Source organism: Saimiri boliviensis (assembly GCF_048565385.1).
Source record: "Saimiri boliviensis isolate mSaiBol1 chromosome 19 unlocalized genomic scaffold, mSaiBol1.pri SUPER_19_unloc_1, whole genome shotgun sequence".
Lineage (NCBI taxonomy): Eukaryota > Metazoa > Chordata > Mammalia > Primates > Cebidae > Saimiri > Saimiri boliviensis.
In genome coordinates this window covers 2,393,794-2,420,181 of record NW_027412502.1, presented here as the reverse complement: position 1 = coordinate 2,420,181, position 26,388 = coordinate 2,393,794, and the positions used below count along the sequence as shown (strand labels likewise).

The following is a 26,388-nucleotide window of genomic DNA, read 5'->3' as shown; positions in this document are numbered from 1 at the left end:
GTGGTCAGTTTTAGAGTAGGTGTGATGTGGTGCTGAGAAGAATGTATATTCTGTGGATTTGGGGTGGAGAGTTCTGTAAATGTCTATTAGGTTTGCTTGTTCCAGGTCTGTATTCAGGTCCTGGATATCCTTGTTGATTTTCTGTCTGGTTGATCTGTCTAATATTGACAATGGGGTGTTAAAGTCTCCCACTATTATCGTGTGGGAGTCTAAGTCTCTTTGTAAGTCATTAAGAACTTGCCTTATGTATCTGGGTGCTCCTGTATTGGGTGCGTATATATTTAGGATCGTTTTACACTGTTGGTGGGAATGTAAATTAATTCAACCATTGTGGAAGACAGTGTGGCGATTCCTCAAGGACCTAAAAATAGAAATCCCATTTGACCCAGCAATCCCATTACTGGGTATATATCCAAAGGATTATAAATCATTCTACTACAAGGACACGTGCACACGAATGTTCATTGCAGCACTGTTTACAATAGCAAAGACCTGGAACCAACCCAAATGCCCAACGATGATAGACTGGATAGGGAAAATGTGGTACATATACACCATGGAATATTACGCAGCCATCAAAAACGATGAGTTCACGTTCTTTGTAGGGACATGGATGAACCTGGAAACCATCATTCTCAGCAAACTGACACAAGAGCAGAAAATCAAACACCGTATATTCTCACTCATAGGCGGGTGTTGAACAATGAGAACACATGGACACGGGGAGGGGAGCACTACACACTGGGGTCTGTTGGGGGGAAATGGGGGAGGGGCGGGTGGGTGGGGAGGTGGGAAGAGATAGCATGGGGAGAAATGACAGATACAGGTGAGGGGACGGAAGGCAGCAAACCACACTGCCATGTGTGTACCTATGCAACAATCTTGCATGTTCATCACATGTACCCCCAAACCTAAAATGCAATAAAAAATAAATAAATAAATAAATAAATAAATAAATAAACTGTTTGCAGCCATTGTAATTTGTGGCCTTTTATCTGGATGCAGTCAGGGCACAGCTTCCAATTTGTCCCCTCTGCTTCTCCCTGGTTCTGCAAATACCATTTTTCTAGGTAAGTCTTCTATTGATACATAGTTCCTAATTAAGTTGTACCCTCCACAGATTCTGACTCCAAGTCTTCTCATTTCTAACTTCACTATCATATGAAGATCAACTCTCTCTCTCCCATATCCCAGCTATGTCCTGCCTTTCTTCTGAGGAACTAGATTCCTTATGTTTCACACAAGACTTGAGAAAAGATGAAGAGCCAGAATCTCTTAATTAATGTCTGCCTAAATGTGCCCTGCTTGCCTTTTTATAATGCCACAGTTATACTGTGTTGATGTAGGTTCCCATGATTTCACCAGGAAATACTCTCAAGTCTCCTCATATTGGCTTTCTTCTCATTTTATTTGGCTTCTAATGTCTCACATCCCTTGTTTCTAGGAAGTACAAACAAGGTCTAGAAAGGGAGAGCCTACATATGTGAGGTAATTAACTAAAGCTCCATGATTCAGTTTCATTGTTAGAGAAGTTGCAAGAGAGAAAAATAAGCTGATTTCTAAGATAAAAACAAAAGGAGGAATATCACAAATATTTTCCATATGAGAGAAACATTAGTGAGTTCATTGTTTTTTCTTTGTTTCTTATTTAAGTGTACATTTTACACAGCCTTCTTCTATCTGGAAGCTAACACAAATGAATTTCAAATCATCAGAAATTCATAAAGAGTATGTACAATAATTGTTCCTCTATGAATTGAAGTCAGTCACTAATATGATATTAAGGCAAATATTATAGGGAAAATATGTTTTAATTAATTCATATTTTTATTGTGTTATCCTTATACTCGATTGGGTTCTTAAATAAGTTACTAAGTGTTCTTCATAAACGTTTGATGTTTTTAGGAATTCATGAAATGCATTCTTGTTTACTTGATATAAAATTTAATTATCTCTTATTGATCTCAAAAAACAAGGAAATAATACTTTATGCTATCCCTAGCCTACAGTATTATTACATAAAATGATTTTTATTCATGATAATAAATTATACAAAATTTATGAATTTTTTAAATAAGAAAACTAAGATATTGTTAATGGAGAAAACTTGGTAAACTAATAACTCAAGGATAAGGGAAACTAACCTCTTAGGAAAGCTGTGAAATCTATAATTATTTAAAATGCTATTTATTAACACTCATAACCAGCAACTATTTTATGTATATCAGAATATTCTTGTTTTTTGAGCATATTAAGCTAATTATTGAGATAAGATATTCCAATCTCAGGGAAATATTTCAATTTTCATAAAACTACATTTTTGTTATTAACTGATATCCCTGAATCCTGAACTGGCTTTGGGGTAAATATTCATCATTTTCCATTCAACATTTTATCTTTATGAAAAATTTATGTGATGTCTGAAATATTACTTAATAAATTTTAAGCAGTGTTATGGTATTACAAATAATATTTAGAACTTAAAATAACTAATAAATTCTTATCAGCTTCAAGAAAACTTAAAACAAAACAATTCCTGTGATTTCAGATATAACCACCCTTTCCAGCAACAACAATGAAAATATCATTAAAGTTTTACCACTGGTTTATTCTCTATATAATAAATGGATACTTTAAAAAAACATTTTGCCAACTACAAATTATGACTTCATCAAGGATGTGAAAAGGTGATGGGGGAGTTGGAAAGAGAATGAATACAATGGGTAAGGAAGATAGTGCAATATAATTTTGTAAGTGATATTTTATTACGAACATTCCCACAATTCAATGGTTCTTGACATATTTTTCTTTGTAGTAATAAAACCACAGACTCTTATTTTTACACAGTTTTGTAATTCTTTCACTTCTCCATCTGAGGAGATTCCTGCTTGTATGGTAAAATGAATGTTTGTAGTCTGAATAACTACATAGGTTGACTGTATTGAGACTAACATCTATTTACAATAGCTTCTGTTCTCAAGAATGCCAAAAATACTATATTTTAAAATAATACATAATTTTTAGCATGCAAAACTAGAACTCCTTATCAACTATCGGATATATTTGAAAGTTAAGAAATGAAAAAAAATGATTATTGTCATCAAGTTTTATGAAGATCTTTATGATGGCAGTGGAGATGAGATGCCTATTTTCTCCAATAGTATATTTTCTCTCTCTCTCTCCACCCCACTCTGTGTGTGTGTGTGTGTGTGTGTGTGTGTGTGGTGTGTGTATCTCTTCCCTAAGCTATGATTTTCATTTAAATACGAAGTTCTGGGTTTCCAATTTCAATGGAAGTGTGTTTTAAATGAGTGGACTGTAGGACTTCAGATGCATCTAGTTTAGTCTCTAATTTTAAATTTAAAACTTTATGAATTAATTGTATATACAACTTCAAAATGAATCATATATAGCAAAGAAATTTCTTGTATTCATCTGCACTTGATTTGTAGATTATCTGAATGACAGATAATATATACTTTATAAAAATTGAGCATGTATGAAATATCATCTAAACTCCTCAAAGAACCTAGAATGTTTAATAGAATAAGATAATATTTTCTCTATTGTATGCAAATTTCTATCAAATTTCTTAACTCTTTATAAGCCATAAATCATATTTTGTCTCCTTATTAAATTTCTTATAGTTTCTTAAATCTCAAATTGTGGGAATTGTAATGTTAACTAATGTAAGATCTCAAGTCAATTGTTTAATCCAAAATTTAATGGAGAATATTGGCACACAGCAAACATAAATTTTATTTTGTATGTTCAAACACATCTTTTTGAACTCAAAAATATTTTATCTGAAAAAATTGTAGCAACCTTTGCACAATAAATTTTAAGTGGATGAGTAAAATATTTAAATATATCAGATAATGTATATGAAGTAAAGCTTCATTTTTTAATATTAAACTTTTGTCTTAATTAACATATAAGTATTCCTTTTGTTTATTAAATAAATATCTCAAACCTAAGAATCTTTTTAAATGTGCTTACAGTTGGATTAAGGCCTGGCAAAATTACTATTTTATGTATAATGTTTTTATTTCCCCTCATGCACACCAGAAACTATCATTAATAATGGGAAGTATTGCATTTATATAACACAGATTATAAATGATATGAATTGGATTCCCAACATTTTATATACATATGTCACAATCTAGGTTATGCATTTGTTTAAACAAAATACTGGTTTAAGCTTCAATACTGCAGGCCGGGCACAGTGGCTCACGCCTGTAAATCCAGCACTTTAGGAGGCTGATGAGGGCAGATCAGGAGGTCAGGAGATCAAGACTATCTTGGCCAACATGGTGAAACTCCATTTCTACTAAAAATACAAAATTTAGCTGGGCATGATAGCGTGTGCCTATGATACCAGCTATAATTTAATACTGCATATTCACTGTGATGCTCAATAGGCACTGACAAAAGCTCTTTATTTTGTAACAAATATATGGATATAAAATGTTTAAATAGTATATTATACACATAACTACATAAAAAGACTATATGTTGACTATGTATTCAATTATGACTTTTTTAGGAACAGGTAAATTAGGAGGTCCAGAAACAAGTTTCCTTTTGGTCCTAGTGAGGGAGTGTATTCTTTTCCTGGGGCTGAAATGTGGGGGTAGTTTCTTTCTTTCTTTTTTTTTAAATTTTTTTATTGCATTTTAGGTTTTGGGGTACATGTGAAGAACATGCAAGATTGTTGCATAGCTACACACATGGCAGTGTGATTTGCTGCCTTCCTCCCCCTCAACTATATCTGTAATTTCTATCTCTCTCCACCTCCCCATCCCTCGTCTCTCCCCCATTTCCCCCCAACAGACCCCAGTGTGTAGTGCTCCCCTGCCCGTGTCCATGTATCCTCATTGTTCAACACCCGCCTATGAGTGAGAACATGTGGTGTTTGATTTTCTGCTCTTGTGTCAGTTTGCTGAGAATGATGGTTTCCAGGTTCATCCATGTCCCTACAAAGGACACGAACTCATAATTTTTTATGGCTGCATAATATTCCATGGTGTATATGTACCACATTTTCCCTGTCCAGTCTATCATCAATGGGCATTTGGGTTGGTTCCAGGTCTTTGCTATTGTAAACAGTGCTGCAATGAACATTCGTGTGCACGTGCCCTTATAGTAGAACGATTTATAATCCTTTGGATATATACCCAGTAATGGGATTTCAGAGTCAAATGGGATTTCTATTTTTAGGTCATTGAGGAATCACCACAATGTCTTCCACAATTGCTGAACTAATTTACACTCCCACCAACAGTGTAAAAGTGTTCCTATTTCTCCACATCCTCTCCAGCTTCTGTTGTCTCCAGATTTTTTAATGATAGCCATTCGAACTGGCAGGAGATGGTATCTCAATGTAGTTTTGATTTGCATTTCTCTAATGACCAGTGATGATGAGCATTTTTTCATATATTTGTTGGCCTCCTGTATGTCTTCTTTTGTAAAGTGTCTGTTCATATCCTTCACCCACTTTTGAATGGGCTTGTTTTATTCTTGTAGATCTGTTTCAGTTCTTTGCAAATTCTGGATATCAGCCCCTTGTCAGATGGGTAGACTGCAAAATTTTTTCCCATTCTGTTGGTTGCCAATTCACTCTAGCGACTGTTTCTTTTGCCATGCAGAAGCTGTGGAGTTTGATTAGGTCCTATTTGTCTATTTTGGCTTTTGTTGACAATGCTTTTGGTGTTTTGGTCATGAAGTCCTTGCCTACGCCTATGTCCTGAATGGTTTTGCCTAGATTTTCTTCTGGGGTTTTTATGGTGTTAGGTCTTATGTTTAAGTCTTTAATTCATCCGGAGTTAATTTTAGTGTAGGGTGTCAGGAAGGGGTCCAGTTTCTGCTTTCTGCACATGGCTAGCCAGTTTTCCCAACACCACATATTAAACAGGGAATCCTTTCCCCATTGCTTGTTTTTTTTTTCAGGTTGTCAAATATCGGATAGTTGTAGATATGTTGTGTTTCCTCCGAGGCTTCTGTTCTGTTCCATTGGTCTACATCTCTGTTTTGGTACCAGCACCATGCTGTTTTGATTACTGTAGCCTTTTAGTATAGTTTGAAGTCTGGTAGTGTGATGCCTCCTGCTTTGTTCTTTTTGCTTAGAATTGACTTGGCTATGCAGGCTCTCTTTTGGTTCCATATGACTTCCCGGTGCCATTATTGCCCCCACGTCTCCATCCGGGGACTGAAGGTCTTTGTTTAAACTTTGGCATACACAGGAAAAATCAAAAAGCAATCACTCCAGTGAAGTTTAAAGGAACTTTCTTCATAGGCCCAGAAAACTTAAAGAGGGCAGGAATTCCTCCCTGGTTAAACGTCGCCTTCTTTAACACCTCTTTGGACTCCATATCTGGATCCCCTTCCATGACCTCATGGAAGCTCTTTCTCTTTCTCCTTTTTCTATTTATCTGCCTAAATAAATCACCTTCTGCAAAACTCTTTCGGGTCCGATATTTACTTAATCACTCACCGTGCCCAGCGTGGTCCCCTCTCCCATTCTTGGGTGAGTGAGGTACCAAGGGTCTTGAAAAGAACATTGGTACCTGAGCTTCCCCTGCTCCCCAGAATTCGGTTACACCAGTATCCCTTGCAATTAGTTATGACCAAAAGAGTAAGCCTTGGCCACTGACATATGGAGATAAGTGATGTAAGCCTTTTTCAGGTCCATTATAACACAACTTGACACATCTCATACTCTATACTGTCTTTGTAGTTTTTCCTTGCTGGTGAATTGAGGATGACTCTCAGGGAGATACTGAAAAACAAACTTAAAGAAGAAGCACAGTCTTCATCTGATGAGTCAAGGAATCCATAAAGAATGACATATCAAGCAGAGCACAAACCTCTTCCCACCACCCATTAGAATTTCGTAAAAAAGAAATAAAATTATATTAATCTCTTGATATTTTGGTGTTAACTGTTACAGGAGCTAGTGTTAACCTAACACTAATACAAATTATAATACAAATTCTAAAGCATGTTTACCTTATTTGTATCTATGTTCCTTTCATGTTTTATGATTTCAATGGGCATTACTTATTTGATCAATTACTCTAGAAGTAAAGGTAGCTATTTGGTGTTATGACCTTACCTAAGAATAGAGAAAATAGAGACAGAGTTGACTATGAATATAATCATTTTTGGAGTGGTGGATGAAGTTGTGATATTTATTTTTCTCATATGTTGACTAAATGAGTTACAATAGAGAAATATTTTTTTTTTAAAAGCAACATTTACTGAAAACTTATTATATGAGGCTTGTATGTGCCATTTGGTTTGACTGATATTACACCCTTATTATTTCATTTCATTCTCACAGAAATCCACTTACATGTGAATAAACTGAGATTTTAAAACCTCAAATACATTGTAAATGGAGGGCTGGAGTGGAGTTATGTCACAGAAGTTGGTTTGGTGCATGGCATGATATTAACACTTCGTATTGCTTCATCTACTTATTAAAGATGTAAGGCTAAAAAGTGTTTTTTTCAAATGTGTAAATATAAGCATCTGTTATTACCCACACTGCCAAGGGAATAAAACTCAGTGTACAGAAATAAATTGTTTAAAATGCTGGTTGGTTTTATCTGGATAAATAATTAAGTATTGAAAATTTTATTCCCAAGTTATCTTGAAAGAGTTCACATACCCTCAACCAGGTAAAATTATGTTTTAAGTCTACTTTCAAATTTTTATTTTAGAAATTCAATATATATTTTATACCAAAATATTTTGGTGGATGAAATAGGAAAAACAATCTATTCTCTTTTCCAGTTGCTAATGCATGGATGACATGTTTTTTAAATATATTTGCCTTACTACAAAAGATGAAGAATCTTATTCAGTGTTTTCCCTTTTATTGTTAATCCATAAATGAATTAAAATGGCTTGAAGTCTAAAGCTGGAAGTTTCAACGTACTTTTAACTTTATCTATTATTTATTTATTTGTTGTTTGATTTTGTTTTGCATATTCAAATGGCTCGTTTTGCCAGAGGGTGTCAAGATAAAATTAGGCATTACTTAAAACTAAATAAAATATGAATTTGAATGTTGCTTTATTATTTTCAATATCCACATGAACAAAGAACTGACTTGATTCTAAGTAATACAGATTAATCCAGCCAATGGAAATCTTTTTCAAGTTACTCATTAGTTGTTTTGTCTGCAGGATTCAGTTGTCTTAAGTTTTATGTAATGAATCCTTAAAAAACCAACAAAGTCATTGTATGATTAAAGGAACTTTAAATCTGTGTCAAGTGAACACTGAAAAAAATATCTCTGGCTACTATTTGTTTTATTTAATCCTAATTAGGAAACTAATAATTAGACAAAAGTAGAAAAGAACTACAGTGTCTAGTCTCTGCAAGACAATCTACAAAATAACATTAAAAATTGCTACTTACTGAAGTTTAGCATTCCATTCTGGCCTTTCTTGATTATTGACTTTGAATAACTTAATGCAGAACGTGAAAGAATCAAAATTAAAAACAAAGTAGAAAACAAGACTTTTGAGAAATGTATTTAGTGTTAATTAATTTTAATACTTTCCTTTCTTTGAGGTGAAGTTTTGCTCTTGTAGCCCAGGCTGGAGTATAATGGCGTGATCTCAGTTCAGTGCAACCTTCACCTCCCAGGTTCAGGCAATTCTCCTGCCTCAGCCTTTCAAGTAGCTTGAATTACAGGTGCCCACCACAACACCTGGTTACTTTTGTATTTTTTTAGTAAGTACAGTGCTTCATGATGTTGTCCAGGCTGGTCTTGAACTCTTGACCTCATGTGATCCCCTGCCTCAGCTTCCCAAAGTTCTGGGATTACACACATGAGCCACTGTGACCAGCCTAATTTTAATAATATTTTACATGGAAAAGTTATATTCAGTGTAAAAGATGCCATATATTTTCTTTTTTGTAGATAATTAACTAAATTTCTTACAAGTAAAAAATTGCAAATCTAAATAGAAATAATCTCAGATCTGTATCATTCTATAAATCTTGTTACCCAACCCATTCTCTATGTCATAAGTTAGCCTGTAAATAATTAGGCTATTTCTTGTAAAATCTGTTAATGATTCCTCTCTTTATCAAGATGTGGATTGGTTCTTTTAATTAAAATATTTATAAAAATATGAGATACCACTTAAGAAAGATAGAACTCACAATATAAGCAAATATGGCTTGATAAGTATTTTATATAAGCATTTATGCATAACTTTATGCTTTCTATTAGACTAGAAATAGCTCTACTTTGAACTTTTAATGCATATGTAAAGACACACACACACACACACACACACACACACACACACACACCTAAAAGTGACACTTAAAAACTTATGACCTGGCATTCTTTGCTAGTGCTTGTAGAATTGCCCCACATGTGAGATAAATAATGATATAAAGGCTGGTCTCTGTAGATTGAGGCTCAAGTGCCCATTTGGTACAACCAGTATGTCTCTTGATGTACTCAAGATTTTCAGTTTATATATTCAAATAACTGAAATATATCAGTTATTGCAGTTTCCAAAGTTAGAAAGCTAAATCTCATTTCTCAAAATTCCTCAAAATATTCTCATGCCATTCTATTCAGAAGATGACTTTGAGGGATATAACAGTGTCCTAAAAGATTGACCAAAAGTAAACTGATTATCACTTTTAATTATAGCTACTATTATGTCTTCATATGACTCTAATTTGGGGTAGGAGTGTGCACTCACAATGAGGAGCTAGGATGTTTGCAGAATGGAATTCTCCAGCTCCACTTTTGCTCATTCTGGCCTTCTTCAGAACTATGAATTTAATAATTTATTGATTACTTTTGTATGTGTACATCTCAACTCATATTCTTCTGTAGAGAATCTTTGTATTTTTATTTTTTATTGTCCAGAATTTTCTTGTTTGAAATATGGAAATATTCTACCTAAAATACTTGGATTTCTTCTTCAGTTATTTTATTATTATAACCATTATATAAGTCCTGACATAACATAAAATGGTAAAAGATTCTGAGCATTAACATTGCTTGATTGTGAACATGTTAAATATTCTGTCTCTGCAAAGTGTTCTATGAAGGTGTTCTGAAAAAATTTCTTTGCAGTGTCAGTGAGATGGTTTTACTGAAATCCTTTGATTTAGATAGGAAAAATATGCCTTCTGGAATTTATGATTTAATATTCACATTTAAACATTTCTTTGCACACATTAAAAGACTTGCATGGTTGCTTTAAAAGACTTGCATGGTTATTGAATTTGAGTCGGTAATTTTGATTCTTAGGATAGTTCTTATGAAAATTACTTTGAAATTTTTAAATGTTTAAACTAAAAGAATGTTCACTATGCTGTTGATTCAAAGAGTGAGGAACGATAGACAATTAGAATGTACAACATTAGTAACAAAGAGATAGTTCTTAAATATACATTAACAAAATACTAGAGAATCATTAAATGCTAAATATTTGGAAAATATTTTCTCTATTAAGTAACCTACTTTTTAGACTATTTTATTAATATAAAATATACATGCACAGAAATGATAGAAAGTCTATGAAATACATGTTTTTAGATGGCTATGCCAGATTACAGATGGCCCCAAACCCTTTGATCTTTCTCCCACTGATCTCAATTAGATGATTACATATCTGTTTTCGATTCCAGAGTTTAAGATACTGGCAGCTTTTTTCATTTCTTTTTTTGGAAAGCTTGCCTTAAGGGACGTCACCAGTCACCTGCTATGTCTGTAGCCCAGCCTACCCTGATCACCCTGTTATGAGTAAGCTCAAATAGCCACGGGGATACACTACATGAAGAGATACACAGACACACTGACACGCGCGCGTGCACACACACACACACACACACACACAGCAAGAGTGAGAGCCGGAAGATGATCAATTAGCCCTCAATACTTCCAGACATCCCAATTGAAACAAGACATGTGAGTTAAGTAGGCTTTAGGTGATTCCAGACCTAACTACCATATAACTGCAGTGCATAAAGGACTCCAAGATGGAATCAGCCTGCTAAGCCTGGTAAACCACGGAAGTATGAGACATAATGATAAAGTACTGTTTCTAATATCTAAGTTTGGGTGTGTCTTTTTATGCAAAGATAAATAAATGTATGAATTTTACCTTTTAAAAAATAAGTTCTGTGCCGGGCGCGGTGGCTCAAGCCTGTAATCCCAGCACTTTGGGAGGCCGAGGCGGGTGGATCACAAGGTCGAGAGATCGAGACCATCCTGGTCAACATGGTGAAACCCCGTCTCTACTAAAAATACAAAAAAATTAGCTGGGCATGGTGGCACGTGCCTGTAATCCCAGCTACTCAGGAGGCTGAGGCAGGAGAATTGCCTGAACCCAGGAGGCGGAGGTTGCGGTGAGCCGAGATCGCGCCATTGCACTCCAGCCTGGGTAACAAGAGCGAAACTCCGTCTCAAAAAAAAAAAAAAAAAAAATCAGTTCTTCCTAAATTCTAACAAATAAAGTTTTTTTTTTTTTTTTCACCATCACAAAGCACAATTTACTCCAAGTGTGCACGTTTGGTTCAACATTCCAAAATTCATCAGTGTTGTCCAACATTTAACAAACTAAAAAGGAAAGGAACATGATTACACCGCTTACGGAAGAAAAGCATTGGTGACATCCAATACCCATTCATGAATAAAACGCTCAGATTGCTTACACAATGCCTCTTCCAGGATTTCTTAATATGAGCAAACAACTGTTCTGATCAACGCAATGTAGCGTGCGACCCTTAGCCGGCTCAGGTCGTGGGGCAGGGCCGCCTTCGCGTTTTTCCTTTGGATCTGCCCCTCTTCTGGGTTCCTTCTCTAGAGCCAAGGGAAGGCCTGGGTCCTCTCCCTTTGGCTCCTCTTGCCGCATCAGAAACCTCACAGTCCTTCCCTTTCCAGAGAAGCTTCAGAGAGTGCTTGTTTGAGTTTGCCGGACCCAGCAGGGCACCAGTATGTGGGGGTGAGCGCGGTGAGTCCAGTTTCCCCCGCTGTGACTGCTCTTCCCGCCCCTGCAGGAAAAGGCAATGCCCCGTTTGTCTTGTCCACGTGGGACTCCAAAGGGTCCAGAAAGGTGGTAAATTCTCTCAGAATGGGCAAGGGAGGAGACAGAATATGGAAATGGGGCGGCAGAGGGGTGGAATGCCACGGAATTTCCTGACTGAAGGCTGTTATGAAGTAGGCCTCTGGGAGCGCGGCCCTCCAGTCTCTGGGGAGGGTAACATCCGACCAGTATCTGGTGAGGTCCAGTCTTGTCCCTGACTGCATTGTAGGCCAAAAGCAGAAGGAGGCCGGCACTGTGGCCTGGCATCATTGACCAAGAGGTCTGCACATTCCCCCGGGTGGAAGCTCTTGGACTGCAGGTGTGAAGGAAATGCGGTCACCATTGCAGTAAGAAAAGCGACTAGGAAAAATGGCACCTTCTTCTCCAAACTTTTGTTGTTGTTGTTGTTTATTTTTTATTTTATTTATTTATTTATTTATTTTTATTGCATTTTAGGTTTTGGGGTACACGTGAAGAATGTGCAAGATTGTTGCATAGGTACACACGTGGCAGTGTGATTTGCTGCCTTCCTCCCCGTCGTCTATATCTGGCACTGAGACACTCTCACTCTGTCGCCCAGGCTGGAGTGCAGTGGCACGATCTGGGCTCACTGCGACTTCTGCCTCCTGGGTTCAAGTACTTCTCCTGCCTCAGCCTCCCGAGTAGCTAAGTTTATTTTGGATGTGGGGAGAAAGAGAGGAGAGAAGAGAGAGAAAGAAAGAGATAGAGAAAGAGATTGAGAGAGAGTGATTTTAACATCTTCAAGCAAAAAGAGACTCTGCCTGTTGGCGGTCTTCTGCGAGGTGAACCTGAAAATCCATCCAGACACGTTCAGTGAAAACCTTCTTTACCTGTTTGTCCCTCTTAGGTTGAAATGCACACTCCATAACCCTACTGAACAGGAAAATCACAGAAAGCAAATGTAAGACATTTCAGCATTGTAAAAGGTAAAGTAAAACTGCACTTCAAGAAGCATCAGAAGACCGACGAGGCAGAGAGGTGCAAGCTGAGTCTGAGCGGGCCGCCCCAGTCTTCCAGGGTTTCACACTCGGCCTCGTGAAGGCACGGCTTGGCCTTCATGAAATAAATATGAGAAATAAAGGGAAATATGGTGTGCTCATATTTTCAAACAGCCAAGTGCCCTGAGACACAGCCTTTACGACGATACCTGCTAAAATTGGAGTGTGATGAACTGTCACTTAAATGGAGTCAGGTAGACTAAGAGACAGCGGCAGTGAAGGGCGCCCTTTGGGAGGAAGACATCAAGGTGCCGAGGCCCAGGGCTCACGAGGAAAGGGCCCAGTCCGGGCCCCTCGGCCTGGGACAGGGCGGGCACGGGTGATCCTACGGTTCCTGGGAGGATGCAAAGACCCAAGAACCCTGACTGCCGGCGCCGGGGGAAAAGTCCCCGACATGTGGTCCTCATCCCTGGACGCCCGGGGCTCTGATGCTCCAAACCCACCGGCTGCTGCAGCTTCTGGGAGCGGAGAGTGTCCGCTGGGATGATTCTGCAACCGGGTGCTCAGTTCTGGAACTGGAAACCCCACATCCTCCCGGGTTTAGACCCCAAATGTATTTATTAACAGTAAACGTATTATTTAAAACATCTCCTTAGTTAGTAGAGAAGTTGATAGTTACAATATAATGTTGCCTCACATTGGTTTTTAATTTTAACTGTGTCAGGCTTAATTTATGTCAGTTTTATGTATTGAAAACTGGACTCATTATAGACAGAATTCAGAGTTGACATGCTATTTCCTCCAGGGCACAGGCTACTCTAAAGGACTAGATAAGGTTAGTTGACATACCTTTGATTTTTTGAAAAAATGCATATATTATTTTACTGTTTCCTATTAATGAATACATGAGAGATACTGACTTAAAAGCCAGGAAAATAAATCTTTATTAAAACAACTAATTGTGTTCCAGATAATTTTCTAAGCACATTAAACATATTCATTTACTATGGACATCTGTTAACATGTATTATTACTTCATTAATTTTACGAATAATAAAATAGGCCTCAGAGTAATAAAGTAACTTGAAAAAGATCACACAGCTCATAGATAGTGATTTCAACACATATGAGGAGGTGGTTAGCCTAACTTTGAATGCTGCTTTAATCTCTATGTTTTACTCATCTCTAACTGGGGAAAGTGACAATAATCTACCTCACAGGACTGATGTGAGGTTTGAGGTATGAGAGCTCTGTAGAAATCTACATTAAAGTAACAGTTTTCATTTGTGTATTCTTTCAGGAAGGATTAAATTAGTTAGAATTTCTTAAGTAATTGCAAGATAATAGGAAAAAACATTAAACTAGTTACAGTGGTAACTGAGTCCTAGATCAACAGTTTCTAGCCTTACAAAAGTCATTTCCCTTTTTATTATTTCTTCACTTATAAACAAGACACAACACCTACCTTCCCTACTTCATAGGTTGACAATACAGAATATGTAATATATATACGTACATGTACACACACACCACATAATGTATATTACATACAATTAAATAGTATATAATAGAGCAAGTAATGAGAATATGATATTCAAATATAAATGTTTATGATAAATACATAACATAGTATTTTAAAGATAACTTATCTTGAGATGTGTCTGTTCATATCCCTTGTCCATTTTTTGATAGAATTGGGTTTGTTTTGTTTTGTTTTTCTCTTTGTTCTTGTTGTTTGTTTGCTTATTGATTTAAATTCCTTACAGATTCTGGGTCTCAGACCTTTATCAGATGCATAATTTGTGAGTATCTTCTCTCATTGTGTGGATTATCTGTTTACTTGTTGACAGGTGTCTTTTGCTGTGCAGAAGTTCTTTAATTAGGTACTACTTACTTGTTAATTTTTTAAATTTCAATTGCTTTGAGGGAATTTGCCAAGAGTTCTTTGCCTAGGACAATGTCAGAAAGAGTATTTCCCAGATTTTCTTCTAAGATTTTTATAGTTAGAGATCTTTAATCCTTCTTGAGTTAATTACCGCACATGGTAAAATGTGAGTATCCAGTTTCTTTCTTCTCCCTATGGCTAGCCAGTTATTTCGGCATCATTTATTAAACAGAGAGTCTTTTCTCCATTGGTTGGATCAGGTGGTTGTAGGTGTGTGGCTTTATTTCTGGGTACTCTATTTGGTCCCTTTGGTCTACATGTTTGTTTTTGTGTCACCACCATGTTGTTTGGGTCACTTCGGCCTTGTAGTATATGTTCAAGTGGGGCAGTATGATGCTTCCGGCTTTGCTCTTCTAGCTTAGGATTCTTTGGGCCATTCTGGCTCTTTTCTGCTTCCATATGAGTTTTAGAATATTTTTTGTAATTAGGTGAGAAACTATGTTGGTAGGTTAATAAGAAATAACATTGAATCTGAAGATTGTATTGTAGTTCTCCTTCAAGAGCTCTTTCACCTCCTTGGTTAGCCACATTCTTGGGTATTTCATTTTATTTGTGAATGCGGTATATGTGACTGCTGTATTTTTTATTTGACTCTCAGCTTGCATGTTATTGATGTACAGAAATGTTACTAATTTCTATGCCTTGATTTTGTATCTTGAAATATTATTAAAATCATTTGATATTTCAAGGAACCTTTTGTCAGAGTCTTTAGAATTTTATAGATATAGAATCATATCACAGTGAAGAGAGATAGTTTGACTTGTGTTCTTCCTGTTTGGATGACTTTTATTTATTTATCTTGACCAACTGCTCTGGCCAGGACATTCAGTACTATGCTGAATAGGAGTGGTGAGAGTGGACACTCTTGCATTGCTTCAGGCCTCAAGGAAAATGGCTCATTGTTTGCCTGTTCAGTATGATGCTGCCTGTGGATTTGTCATAGGTGGCTCTTACTGTTTTGAGGTATGGCCGTTTGATACCATGTCTGTTAAGGATTTTATCAGTAAGTAATGTTGGATTTTATCTAAAGTTTTTCTGTGTCTATTGAGACTGTTATATGGTTTTGCCTTTAATTCTGTTTATGTGGTGAATGACATTTATTGATTTGCATATGCCAAGCCAGCCTTACATTCCGGGAATAAAGCCCACATGATCATGACAAATTAGCATTTTAACATGTTACTGGCTTTAGTTTGCTCATATTTCCTTGAGAGTTTTTGCCGCTATGTTTTTTAGGGATATTGACCTGAAGATTTACTATTTTGTTTTATCTCTACCAGATTTTGGTATCAGGTAGATGCTGGCTTCTTAGAATGAGTTAGAGAGGAATCCCTCTTTCTCATTTTTTTGGAATAGTTTCCATATGATTAATATCAGTTTTTCCTTGAACGTCTGGTAGAATCCAGCTGTGAATCCATCGAGTCCAGGACTTTTTTAGTTGGCAGTTTTTCTATTACTGATTCAATTTTAAAATTTGTCACTGTCTTTTTCAAGTTTTCACTTTCTTCCTTATTCAATGTTGGAATGTTGTATGTTTCCAGAAATTTATCTATTTTCTCTAGATTTTTTAAAATTTGTCTGCATAGAGGTGTTCATAATAGTTCCTAAGGATCTTTTTTTATTTCTATGAGATTGGTGGCATTTTCATCATTGTCATTTCTTATTGTACCTATTGGTTCTTCTCTCATTCTTTTTTGTTAAACTAATCTAGTTAAAGTTACCTATTCCTGATGTGTTGTTATAGTTGCAAAAAGAAAGGAAATAGTGCATATTAACTTCTAAGTTGATTAGCTAATTGGAGAATGTAAGGATTTATAACTTTATATTATTATTATTATTGTATCTAATTATGTTCCATCCTGAGAGTTGTGGTGAGAAACCTTTAGAGTAATAATATTTTGGCTTTTTCTAGTGTTCTGCTTTGGCTTCTTATTTCTTACATTGCTTTGTGCAGTCAGACAGAGAGTGCCAATGAACTAACTATGGGAGTTGATGCCATTTGATAACTACAAGGCATACTTCATAACAGATAGGTTATTATAAAAGCAGAAAACAAATGCTTTCTAAGAAGCTAAGTATAGTTAATTAAATTTTAAAACTGCTTACAGTATGTCATTGCAATGGAACTGAGAAGCCAAATGGTATTTAGAAATCGTTGCTTGGGCCCCAGGCACAGAACATTTTAAAAATTCCATAATATAAGAAGTATTCTCATTCAAAGTATGATAAATACACACTGGGGTCCCTTGGGGGAAATGGGGGAGGGGCGGGGGGTGGGGAGGTGGGAAGAGATAGCATGGGGAGAAATGACAGATACAGGTGAGGGGACGGAAGGCAGCAAACCACACTGCCAAGTGTGTACCTATGCAACAATCTTGCATGTTCATCACATGTACCCCAAAACCTAAAATGCAATAAAAAAAAAATTTTTTTTTAATTTAAAATAAAAAAAAAGAAAAAAAAATATATCTTTGTTCACTCGTAAACTTAGTGGTTGGTGTGAAATCTTTGTTCAAACATTTAGACTGTTCTGTGGACTAAAGGGGAAAAGGTTATGAGCATAGATCAAATTAGTGAAGATGTCAATTTGTGAAGCTGAGAGCTAGTAATAGAAGACTGCTGATTCTGGACACATCACCACCTGTCAGCATTTGTTCTAAAATTTTTGTATATAAATAGCAGTCTAAACTCAACATTACTTATAAGGGAGTCATCCATAAGAACTCTGTAGTTCAGATCTATTATCAGCTATTAGTTAGAAAACAGAGGTTTCTGCCTGAACAACTTAATATAAGAAAATAATTCATTATTATTTTCTCATATCTCTTATAACTCCTGCTTCATAGTGGTTACTTAATAAATAATGATAATAATAAAGATAATGATTAATGATAAAATTGATAGCCATAGCTACTTTTTATTGGTCACATATCGAGTGCCATGAACTCCAAAAACATTACCTTATTTAATTCTGAAACACACTCTACAACGGTATTATTTATCCTTTTCTTATTGTGAGAATAGTAAGATATAAAGAAGTTGAGTAGCATACCAAAAGTCAAATAATTATCATGCTAAAATCACCAGATTTAAAAAGAAACATGCCTCTAAACCCAAGTTTCTTCTTCTCCCGAAAAATGTAAACTGATTCTTTTGGGTGACAGAGTCGATGGAGGGACGGATATATAAGTTCTCAATTTTTATCTAGACTAACCCATGAGTTCTAATGTTTACAGATACACAACACACACACATGCACACAGTGTTACTACATAATACTGAAGAAGTGTTCAGGGTGGGCGTGATGGCTCATGCCTGTAATTCCAGCACACTGGGAGGCCGAGGCGGGTGGGTTATTTCAGATCAGGAATTCAAGACCAACATGACCAACATGGTGAAACCCAGTCTCTACTAAAAATACAAAAAAATTAGCTGAATGTGGTGGTGCATGACTGCAGCCCCAGCTACTTGGGAAGCAGTGGCAGGAGAACTGCTTGAACTTGAAAGGCAGAGGCAGTGAGCCGAGATCCTGCCACTGCACTCCAGCCTGGGTGACAGAGCGAGACTCCATCTCAAAAAAAAAAAAAAAAAAAAAAAAAAAAAAAAAAAAAAAAAAAAAAAAAAGTGTCTATAAGAAGTACAGCAATCTAAGAAATCTAAGAGAGAATTAATAGTCATTGTCATTTTCCAGATATTTTCACACTGTAATAATTTTATGTGTTATTTGTGACTTCTCTGCTCAACCTCTACCCACACAATAGTCCACTCCTTACAAGCTCTTTTCCTCTGAGTAGCAGTGCCCTCCAGGTGGCTTTCAGGGAAAAGTTTCTTTTAAGAAGTCACTACTCAAACACTTGTCCATGTTGCCTCTTGTGGTCTGTGCCTGGTCAATTAGAAATAGGCATGTACTTCTTGTTGCCTCCTCTTAACAATATAGTAACTCGTACTTCTGTTTGCCTATCATTTATTGCAAAAATTTGAAAACACTGCTTGTTTTAGTTTCAATAAAATTTTCTTTAAATTTCATTTGACCTAAAAAAGAATATCACAGTGAAATGTTTGTCAGCCCCAACTATTCCACACATTTATCACTGTCAGCAACAGTGATAAATGGACATCAGGTGGGGACAGTAAGAGCAACAACTACTGGATCTATTTTGTGTATTTTTAGGTGTTGTGGGTGATGTTTATAAATAAAAAAACTCTCTAATTGCCTTTAAAATAATGAATGCTTAAATCAAATTATTTTTTTCAGAAAAATAAAAACTCTAATACTTTTTACTTCACATGACTTTAGTAATATTTGAGAAATAAAGACAGTTTTAAAGTTTATTGGTAAAATAAAGACATTAGCTCTAAATTAGGCAGGTCAGATATTAGGTTTGTAAAATGATTTAAAGTAATAAACTGCTTTTTTTGACTTTTAAAATTTGTTCAACTTACCTGCTTTGGAGTCACTAGATTCTAGGTAAGGTCTGAGAACATGTGGAGTTAGCCGTGCTCCCTGGCTATGCTTGAAAAAGTCAGACTTTATATGCACTTGTGTCTGGTGTCCTAGGCTCCATACCTAGTACAAAATTAAAATAACTTACCTGACAGGTGTTTCACCAAAAAAAAAAAAAAAATTGCTAAGAGCTAACATTGTAACATATAATTGAGACTACTGAAAAAAGTTTTACATGGAAGCTTTGTGGAAAAAGTGAAATGTGCTTTCAGTAAAACATTATAAGGCATTAGAATGTAAATTTTTGCTTCATTCAGAAGGTTAAAAATTGTTTTGACTTAAATAGAATGAAGCTAAAGGTTTGAGCAAGTTGTGGAAGGTTTGTGAACTAGTCATCTTGTAAAAGAAACACCGTGTGAACACACTGGCTAAATTTAAAGGAGTATTGCTCAGTTTTTCCATAAATTGAACATTGGAATAAAAACACAACAGGGTTTTCTTAGAGTACTAATTTTGCTTTAATACAAATTTATAAAATGTTATCAAAAGCTTATAAGAATTTCAACTTATAGTCAAACTGATGAAGACTGGATGAATTCATCTTTAAGGTTTTATTAAAAATTTGAGTTGACATTAACAGTACACTAATGCAAGAGTGAAATTTGGCTTTCTTTCTTGAATATGATTTTAACATAATATTAAAGAATAAAAAATATTTCTGTCTCTCCTCAAATTACAGGAAAAAGAAGGGAAAGACACACATTGCTTGAAAAGCTGAGTCTTCTATCAATGAGTAAAGGCTTTTGCCTTTAAACATTTTTTGAGTTACCATTTTGGCTAAATGAATGACTTACTGTGACCTGGCATTCCATTTTATATCAAATATTTTAGGCCTTTAGTATATTTATATCAATATTAATATATTTGATATACTTCCCCAAATCCAATTTTATCTTCAAAATTAAGTCTTTTTGACTTCTTAATTTGGAATGCACAAGAGGGCACTGAAAAATCCAAAAGAGAAGTATATGGAATTATTTGACATGTTGTTACATGAGGAGCACTGTCAAAATAAGAAATATTTGACTTTCTTCGGATTGTATTCTAGGCAATGTTAATATATGTTTGAAAATTGTATGAAATTCCTAAAATTCTAATATGCCAAAATATGTGCTATCAATTATATTGTTTCCATGATAAATTGTAGACCACAGAAATGAACAAACTTTCTTGTCAATCATGTAACTATAACTATTTAACATCATTTCCACATTTAACTGCTTAATACTGATGCAGTTTCTGAAAACTTCACAAGCACAAAATGTCCTAGAATATGCTGTCTTTTAGGAGGTTCCTTAAATAATGGAAAGACCACGAAAAAGAGCTCTTGAATACAGATTTCTGGAAAGTTTAGAATCACATCCTTTGTCAAATTATCCCAAATACTTTAAGGACTGTGTAAGATTTCCTGGAATTTTAATGAAAAGACTTACTTGCTTTTTAAACTCCTACCCAAGTAGAAGAAAACTTAATTGAATACCAAGAAAACATTTTGTCAGACTGTCATTCTAAATCAGCCAATAGTGAAACTGTTTATATATGCAGTTTGAATGAACTCCATGGTGTAAGTCAAGTTACCTATGACAACCCATCAGTTACAACTACTATGAACTTAAATTGGAGAAACAACTGATATTTAAAGGAATATAAGTTCAATGTTAAGCATGGACTCACGGAGAACCAAGACAGCTGCCGTGTCCTTCCTGGGTCCATACTCAAAGTTCTTCTTAAAGGAGACCTTTGCTCAAAGAAATATGAGACATCACAAACACATTTTAAAAATCCATGCTCATGGATGCAAAAAATCTATATTATAAAAATGGCCCCATGGTTCAAACTAATTTATAGATTCAATGCTATTCCTATCAAGCTACCATTTACAATTTCTTCACAGAATTGCCAAAAACTACCTTTAATTTCATATGGGATGAAAAAAGAGCCCGCAGAGCAAATCAAAAAGAACAACACTGGAGACATCATGCTACCTGACTTCAAACTATACTACCAGCCTAAAGTAACCAAAACAGCATGGTACTGGAACCAACACAGATATATAGAGCAATGGAATGGGACAGAGCCCTCAAAAATAATGCCACACATCTACAACCATCTGAACTTTGACAAACTAGACCAAAAATACCATCGGGAATGGATTACCTATTTAATAAAAAGTGTTGGGAAAACTGGGTAGCCATGTACAGAAAACTGAAACTGGACCCCTTACTTACACCTTATACAAAAATTAACACAAGATGGGTAAAAGACTAAAAGTGAGGACCTAAAATTATAAAAACCCTAGAAAAAAACCTAGGCAATACCATTCAGAACATAGGCATGGGCAAAGACTTTATGACTAAAACACCAAAAGCAATGACAATAAATGTCAAAATTGACAAACGCTTCTGCACAGAATTAAACTAAACTAAAAAGCTTCTGCACGGAAAACTAAAATGAAACAAAACACAACTATCATCGGAGTGAATGGGCAACCCACAGAATGGGAGAACATTTTTGCAATCTATCCATCTGACAAAGGACTAATATACAGAATCTACAAAGAACTTAAATTTACAAGAAAAAACCAACTCCATCAAAAAGTAGGCAAAGAATATAAACAGACACTCCTGGAAAGAAGACATTTATGAAGCTAACAAATATATGATGAAAAGCTCATCATCACTTGTCATTTCAGAAAAACAATAATTAAAAAAGTCAGAAAACAACAGATGCTGGAGAGGATGTAGAGATGTAGGAAATCTTTTACACTGTTGGTGGGAGTGTAAATTAGTTCAAACATTGTGGAAGACAGTGTGGTGATTCCTCAACAATCTAGAAATAGAAATGCCATTGGACCCAGCAATCCCACTACTGGGTATATACCCACAGGATTATAAATCATTCTACCACAAAGACATACGCACACATATGTTTACTGCAGCACTGTTCACAACAGCAAAAACTTGGAACCAACCCAGATGCCCATCAATAATAAACTGGATAAGGAAAATGTCACACATATACACCCACAGCCATGAAAAAGAATGAGTTCATGTTCTTCTCAGGGACATGGATGAAACTAGAAACCATCATTCTCAGCAAACTGACACAAGAACGGAAAACCAAATGCCACGTGTTCTTACTCATAAGTGGGAGTTGAACAATGAGAGTACATGGACACAGGGAGGAAAATATCACACACCGGGGCCTGTTGCGGATGGGCCTAGGGGAGGGATAGCATTAGGAGAAATACCTAAGGTAGATCATGGGTTGATGATAATAATAATAAAAGAAATATGCTTTTAATTATAAAGCTCTAAAAGAAAATCCTTTTGAATCTCTTACTACCACATCATAGCTGGGACAAACTGCTGATATTTAAAAAGTAACAAATACCAAACCAGAAAGAATTAGATTTACGAACCAAACTCAGGATGCTGTAGGGAACAGGGCAGAATCTTAGGATTGGAAGGTCACCACTGCTCCTTCAGTCTGGCCTTGGCTGATAAAAGATGGCCTAATGTGGACAGAAACACTTAGGTTAAAAAAAAAAAAAGAAGAAGAAATTTCTACAAACTAGAAAATACATACTTGGCAGCTACAAGAGTTTTAGCCAATTCAGATGACTTGCTTCCCAAAATTTGGAACATTCCCTTGGATTTGACCAAGTCAGAAAGATATGGTCATACTTGATGAAAGAAAAGTGAAATAAAATCTCAAACATAAATAAATAAAAAAAGTTAAGCAAAATTAAAAAATGCACAATAAATATGATTACTGAGTGTCTTAATGTTAAGGAGAAATTAAAACTAAGTGGTTGGTAATCTTAACTTTTAGTCATTAAGGAAAAATTTTAAGACAAATCTCTAATTTAGCCACTTACTTGGAAATAAGGCTCAGGCTGATGACTGTTCTCTACCATCTTAGAAACAGGAAAAAATTCACACTCACCTTTCCTGTCAGAAGCAAGCTGAGACTCAAGAAAGGAAGTGCCTGCTCTCCACCATCATGGAAGCAGAACAACTTGTCTTCCTTACCGGAAATGAGAAAAACTTCACAAAAGGAGCTGTAAAGCAAAATCAACCTTACCTCTGAACCAAATTTTGGGAGATCTGGGACTCTCCAGGGGGCAGAAGCTCCCAAACCTCAGCAAATCATCTATCCCATTGGTTTGAACAATAAGGATAGCCCAGGTTGGTATCAAGCAATAATAACATTTATCAAAGGTCAGGGCCACATTGGCAATGTCCTTCTCTCTCTTTTTTTTTTCTTCTGAGGTAGAGTCTCGCTCTGTTGCCAGGCACCAGACTGGAGTGCAGTGGTGCAATCTCAACTCACTGCAACCTCTGTGTCCTGGGTTCAAGCAATTCTCCTGCCTCATCCTCCCAGGTAGCTGGGACTACAGGACCATGCCACCACGCTCAGTTAATTTTTTTTTTTTTTTTTTTTTTTTTTTTTTTTTTGTATTTTTAGTAGAGATGGGGTTTCACCATGTTGGCCAGGATTGGCTTGTACTCTTGACCTCATGATCCACCCGCCTCAGCCTCCCAAAGTGCTGGAATTACAGGCTTGAGCCACCGCGCCGGGCCCATGCCCTTCTCTTTTTATCTTTATTCGTATAGCCTGTTTTGTCAGAAACCAGGATTGCAACACCTGCTTTTTTCTGTTTCCCATTTACTTGAAGGATTTTTCTCCATTCATTTTGAGCCTATGTGTGGGAGTTCATTTGAGATGGGTCTCTTAAAGACAGCATAATCAAATGAGTCATGGCTCTTTATCTATCTTGTCGCCCTATGTCTTTCACTTGGAGCATTTAGCCCATTTACATTTAAAGTTAGCAATGATATGTAAGTATTTGATCCTGTCATCACGCTCCTAATTGATAACTTCACAGACTTGTGTACGTGGTTTGTTTTTTTAGCATCACTGGTCTGTGTAATTCAGTGCATTTTTGTAGTGGCTGGTGATGATCTTTTCTTTCCATATTAAATTCTACTTTCAGGAGCTCTTGTAAGATAGATCTGCTGGTAATGAATTCCCTCAGCATTTGCTTGACTGAAAATGATCTTATTTCTCCTTCACTTATGACACTTAGTTTTGCTGGACTTGAAATTCCAGGTTGAAATTTTTTTCTTTAAGTAGTTGAATATCTCTTCTGGCTTGTGGGGTTTCAGCTGAGCAGTTCACTGTTAGTCTGATGGGATTCCTTTTGTAGGTGACCTTGTCTTTCTCGCTAGCTGCCTTTGACAATTTTTATTTCATTTTGATCTTGGAGAACCTGATGATTATGTGTCTTAGAGATGTTCTTCTTGTGGCATATCTGAGGTTCTCTAGATTTCCTGAATTCAATGTTGTTCTGCCTGGCTAGGTTGGGGAAATTCTGATGAATGATATTCTGAAATATGTTTTCCAATTTGGTTACATTTTTGTCATCTCTTTCAGGTACATTAATATGGCATATATTTCACCTTTTTACATAATACTTTATTTCTCAAAGGTTTTGTTCATTCCTTTTTATTCTTTTCCCCCATTCTTGCCTCTTTTCTTTCAGAAAGCCAGTTTTCAAGCTCTGAGACTCTTACCTTTGCTTGGTCTATTCTACTAGGTGGTCTTGCACATGAGATGGTGTTGGTCTGACCTCAGCACTCCTTAGTCTGCTTGCCTCTCCCAGGACCCCAGCCTGGCAACACCTGCTTACAGGGCACCCTTGGGTGCCCACACACATTACAAAAATTTTTATAAGGCAATCACACACAATTACCATGTGGCTGCATTATAAAAATTCATGTAGTGTGCTTTTCAGCTCTATCACATCAGTTTATTCTTTTTTTAAAAGCTGTACTTCAGGTTATAGGGTACACATGCAGATCATGCAGAATTGTTGCATAGCTACACATATGGCAATGTGGTTTCCTGCCTCCATCCAGTCACATACATCTGGCATTTCTCTTCAGGTAATCCCTCCCTGACCACCCCAACCCCTGGTGTCCCCCTGTTGGCCACCCCCAAAAAGACCCCAGTGTGTGATGCACCCCTCCCTGTGTCCATTTGTTATCATTATTCATCACCTGACTATGAGTGAGAACATGCAGTGTTGGATTTTCTTTCTTCTGTCACTTTGCTGAGAATGATGGTTTCCAGATTGATTCATGTCCCTACAAAGGACATAAACTCATCGTTTTTTGTGGCTGCATAATAGTCCATGGTGTATGTGTGTCACATTTTCCTTGTCCAGTCTATCGTCTCTGGACATTTGGGTTATTTTCAGGTCTTTGCCATTGTAAACAGTGCCACTGTGAACATACGTGTGCATGTTTCTTTATAATAGAATGATTTATAATCCTTTGGGTATATACCCAGTAATGGGATTGGTGGGTCAAATGGAATTACAATTTCCAGGCCCTTGAGCAAGTGCCACACTGCCTTCCACAATGGTTCAACTAGTTTGTACTCCTAGCAACAGTGTAAAAGTGTTCCTATTTCTCCACATGCTCTCTGGTATCTGTTGTCTCCAGATTTTTTAATGGTCACCATTCTAACTGGCATGAGGTGATATCTCAATGTGGTTTTGATTTCTCTAATAACCAGTGATGATGAGTATTTTTTCACATGTTTATTGGCCTCATATATATCTTCTTTTCAAAAGTGTCTGTTCATATCCTTTGTCCACTTTTGAACAGGTTTGCTTGTTTTTTTCCTTGTAAATCTGTTTTATTTCTTTGTAGATTATGTATATCAGCCATTTGTCAGATGGGTAGATTGCAAAAATTGTTTCTCATTCTGCTGGTTGCTGGTTCCCTCTAATGATGGTTTCTTTTGCTGTACATAAGCTCTGGAGTTTAATAAGGTCCCATTTGTCTATTTTCCTTTTTGTTGCCAATGCTTTTGGTGTTTTAGTCATGAAGTACT

The 26,388-nt window shown here is 36.2% G+C and overlaps 1 protein-coding gene and 1 long non-coding RNA gene across 3 annotated transcripts in view; both read right to left on the bottom strand.

The window, feature by feature from the left end:
• Window positions 1-26,388, bottom strand: part of LOC141583197 (uncharacterized) — a 776,849-nt gene that overhangs the window by 114,477 nt on the left and 635,984 nt on the right. The window lies entirely within an intron of this gene.
• Window positions 11,912-26,388, bottom strand: part of LOC141583209 (putative POTE ankyrin domain family member M) — a 67,522-nt gene continuing 53,045 nt past the window's right edge. Inside the window, exons 8-9 of the mRNA XM_074392531.1 lie at window positions 13,423-13,582; window positions 11,912-12,292 (exon numbers count right to left, since the gene is read on the bottom strand). Of these exons, the coding sequence (XP_074248632.1) occupies window positions 11,912-12,292; window positions 13,423-13,582 (541 nt within the window). The remainder of the gene's footprint in view (window positions 12,293-13,422; window positions 13,583-26,388) is intronic.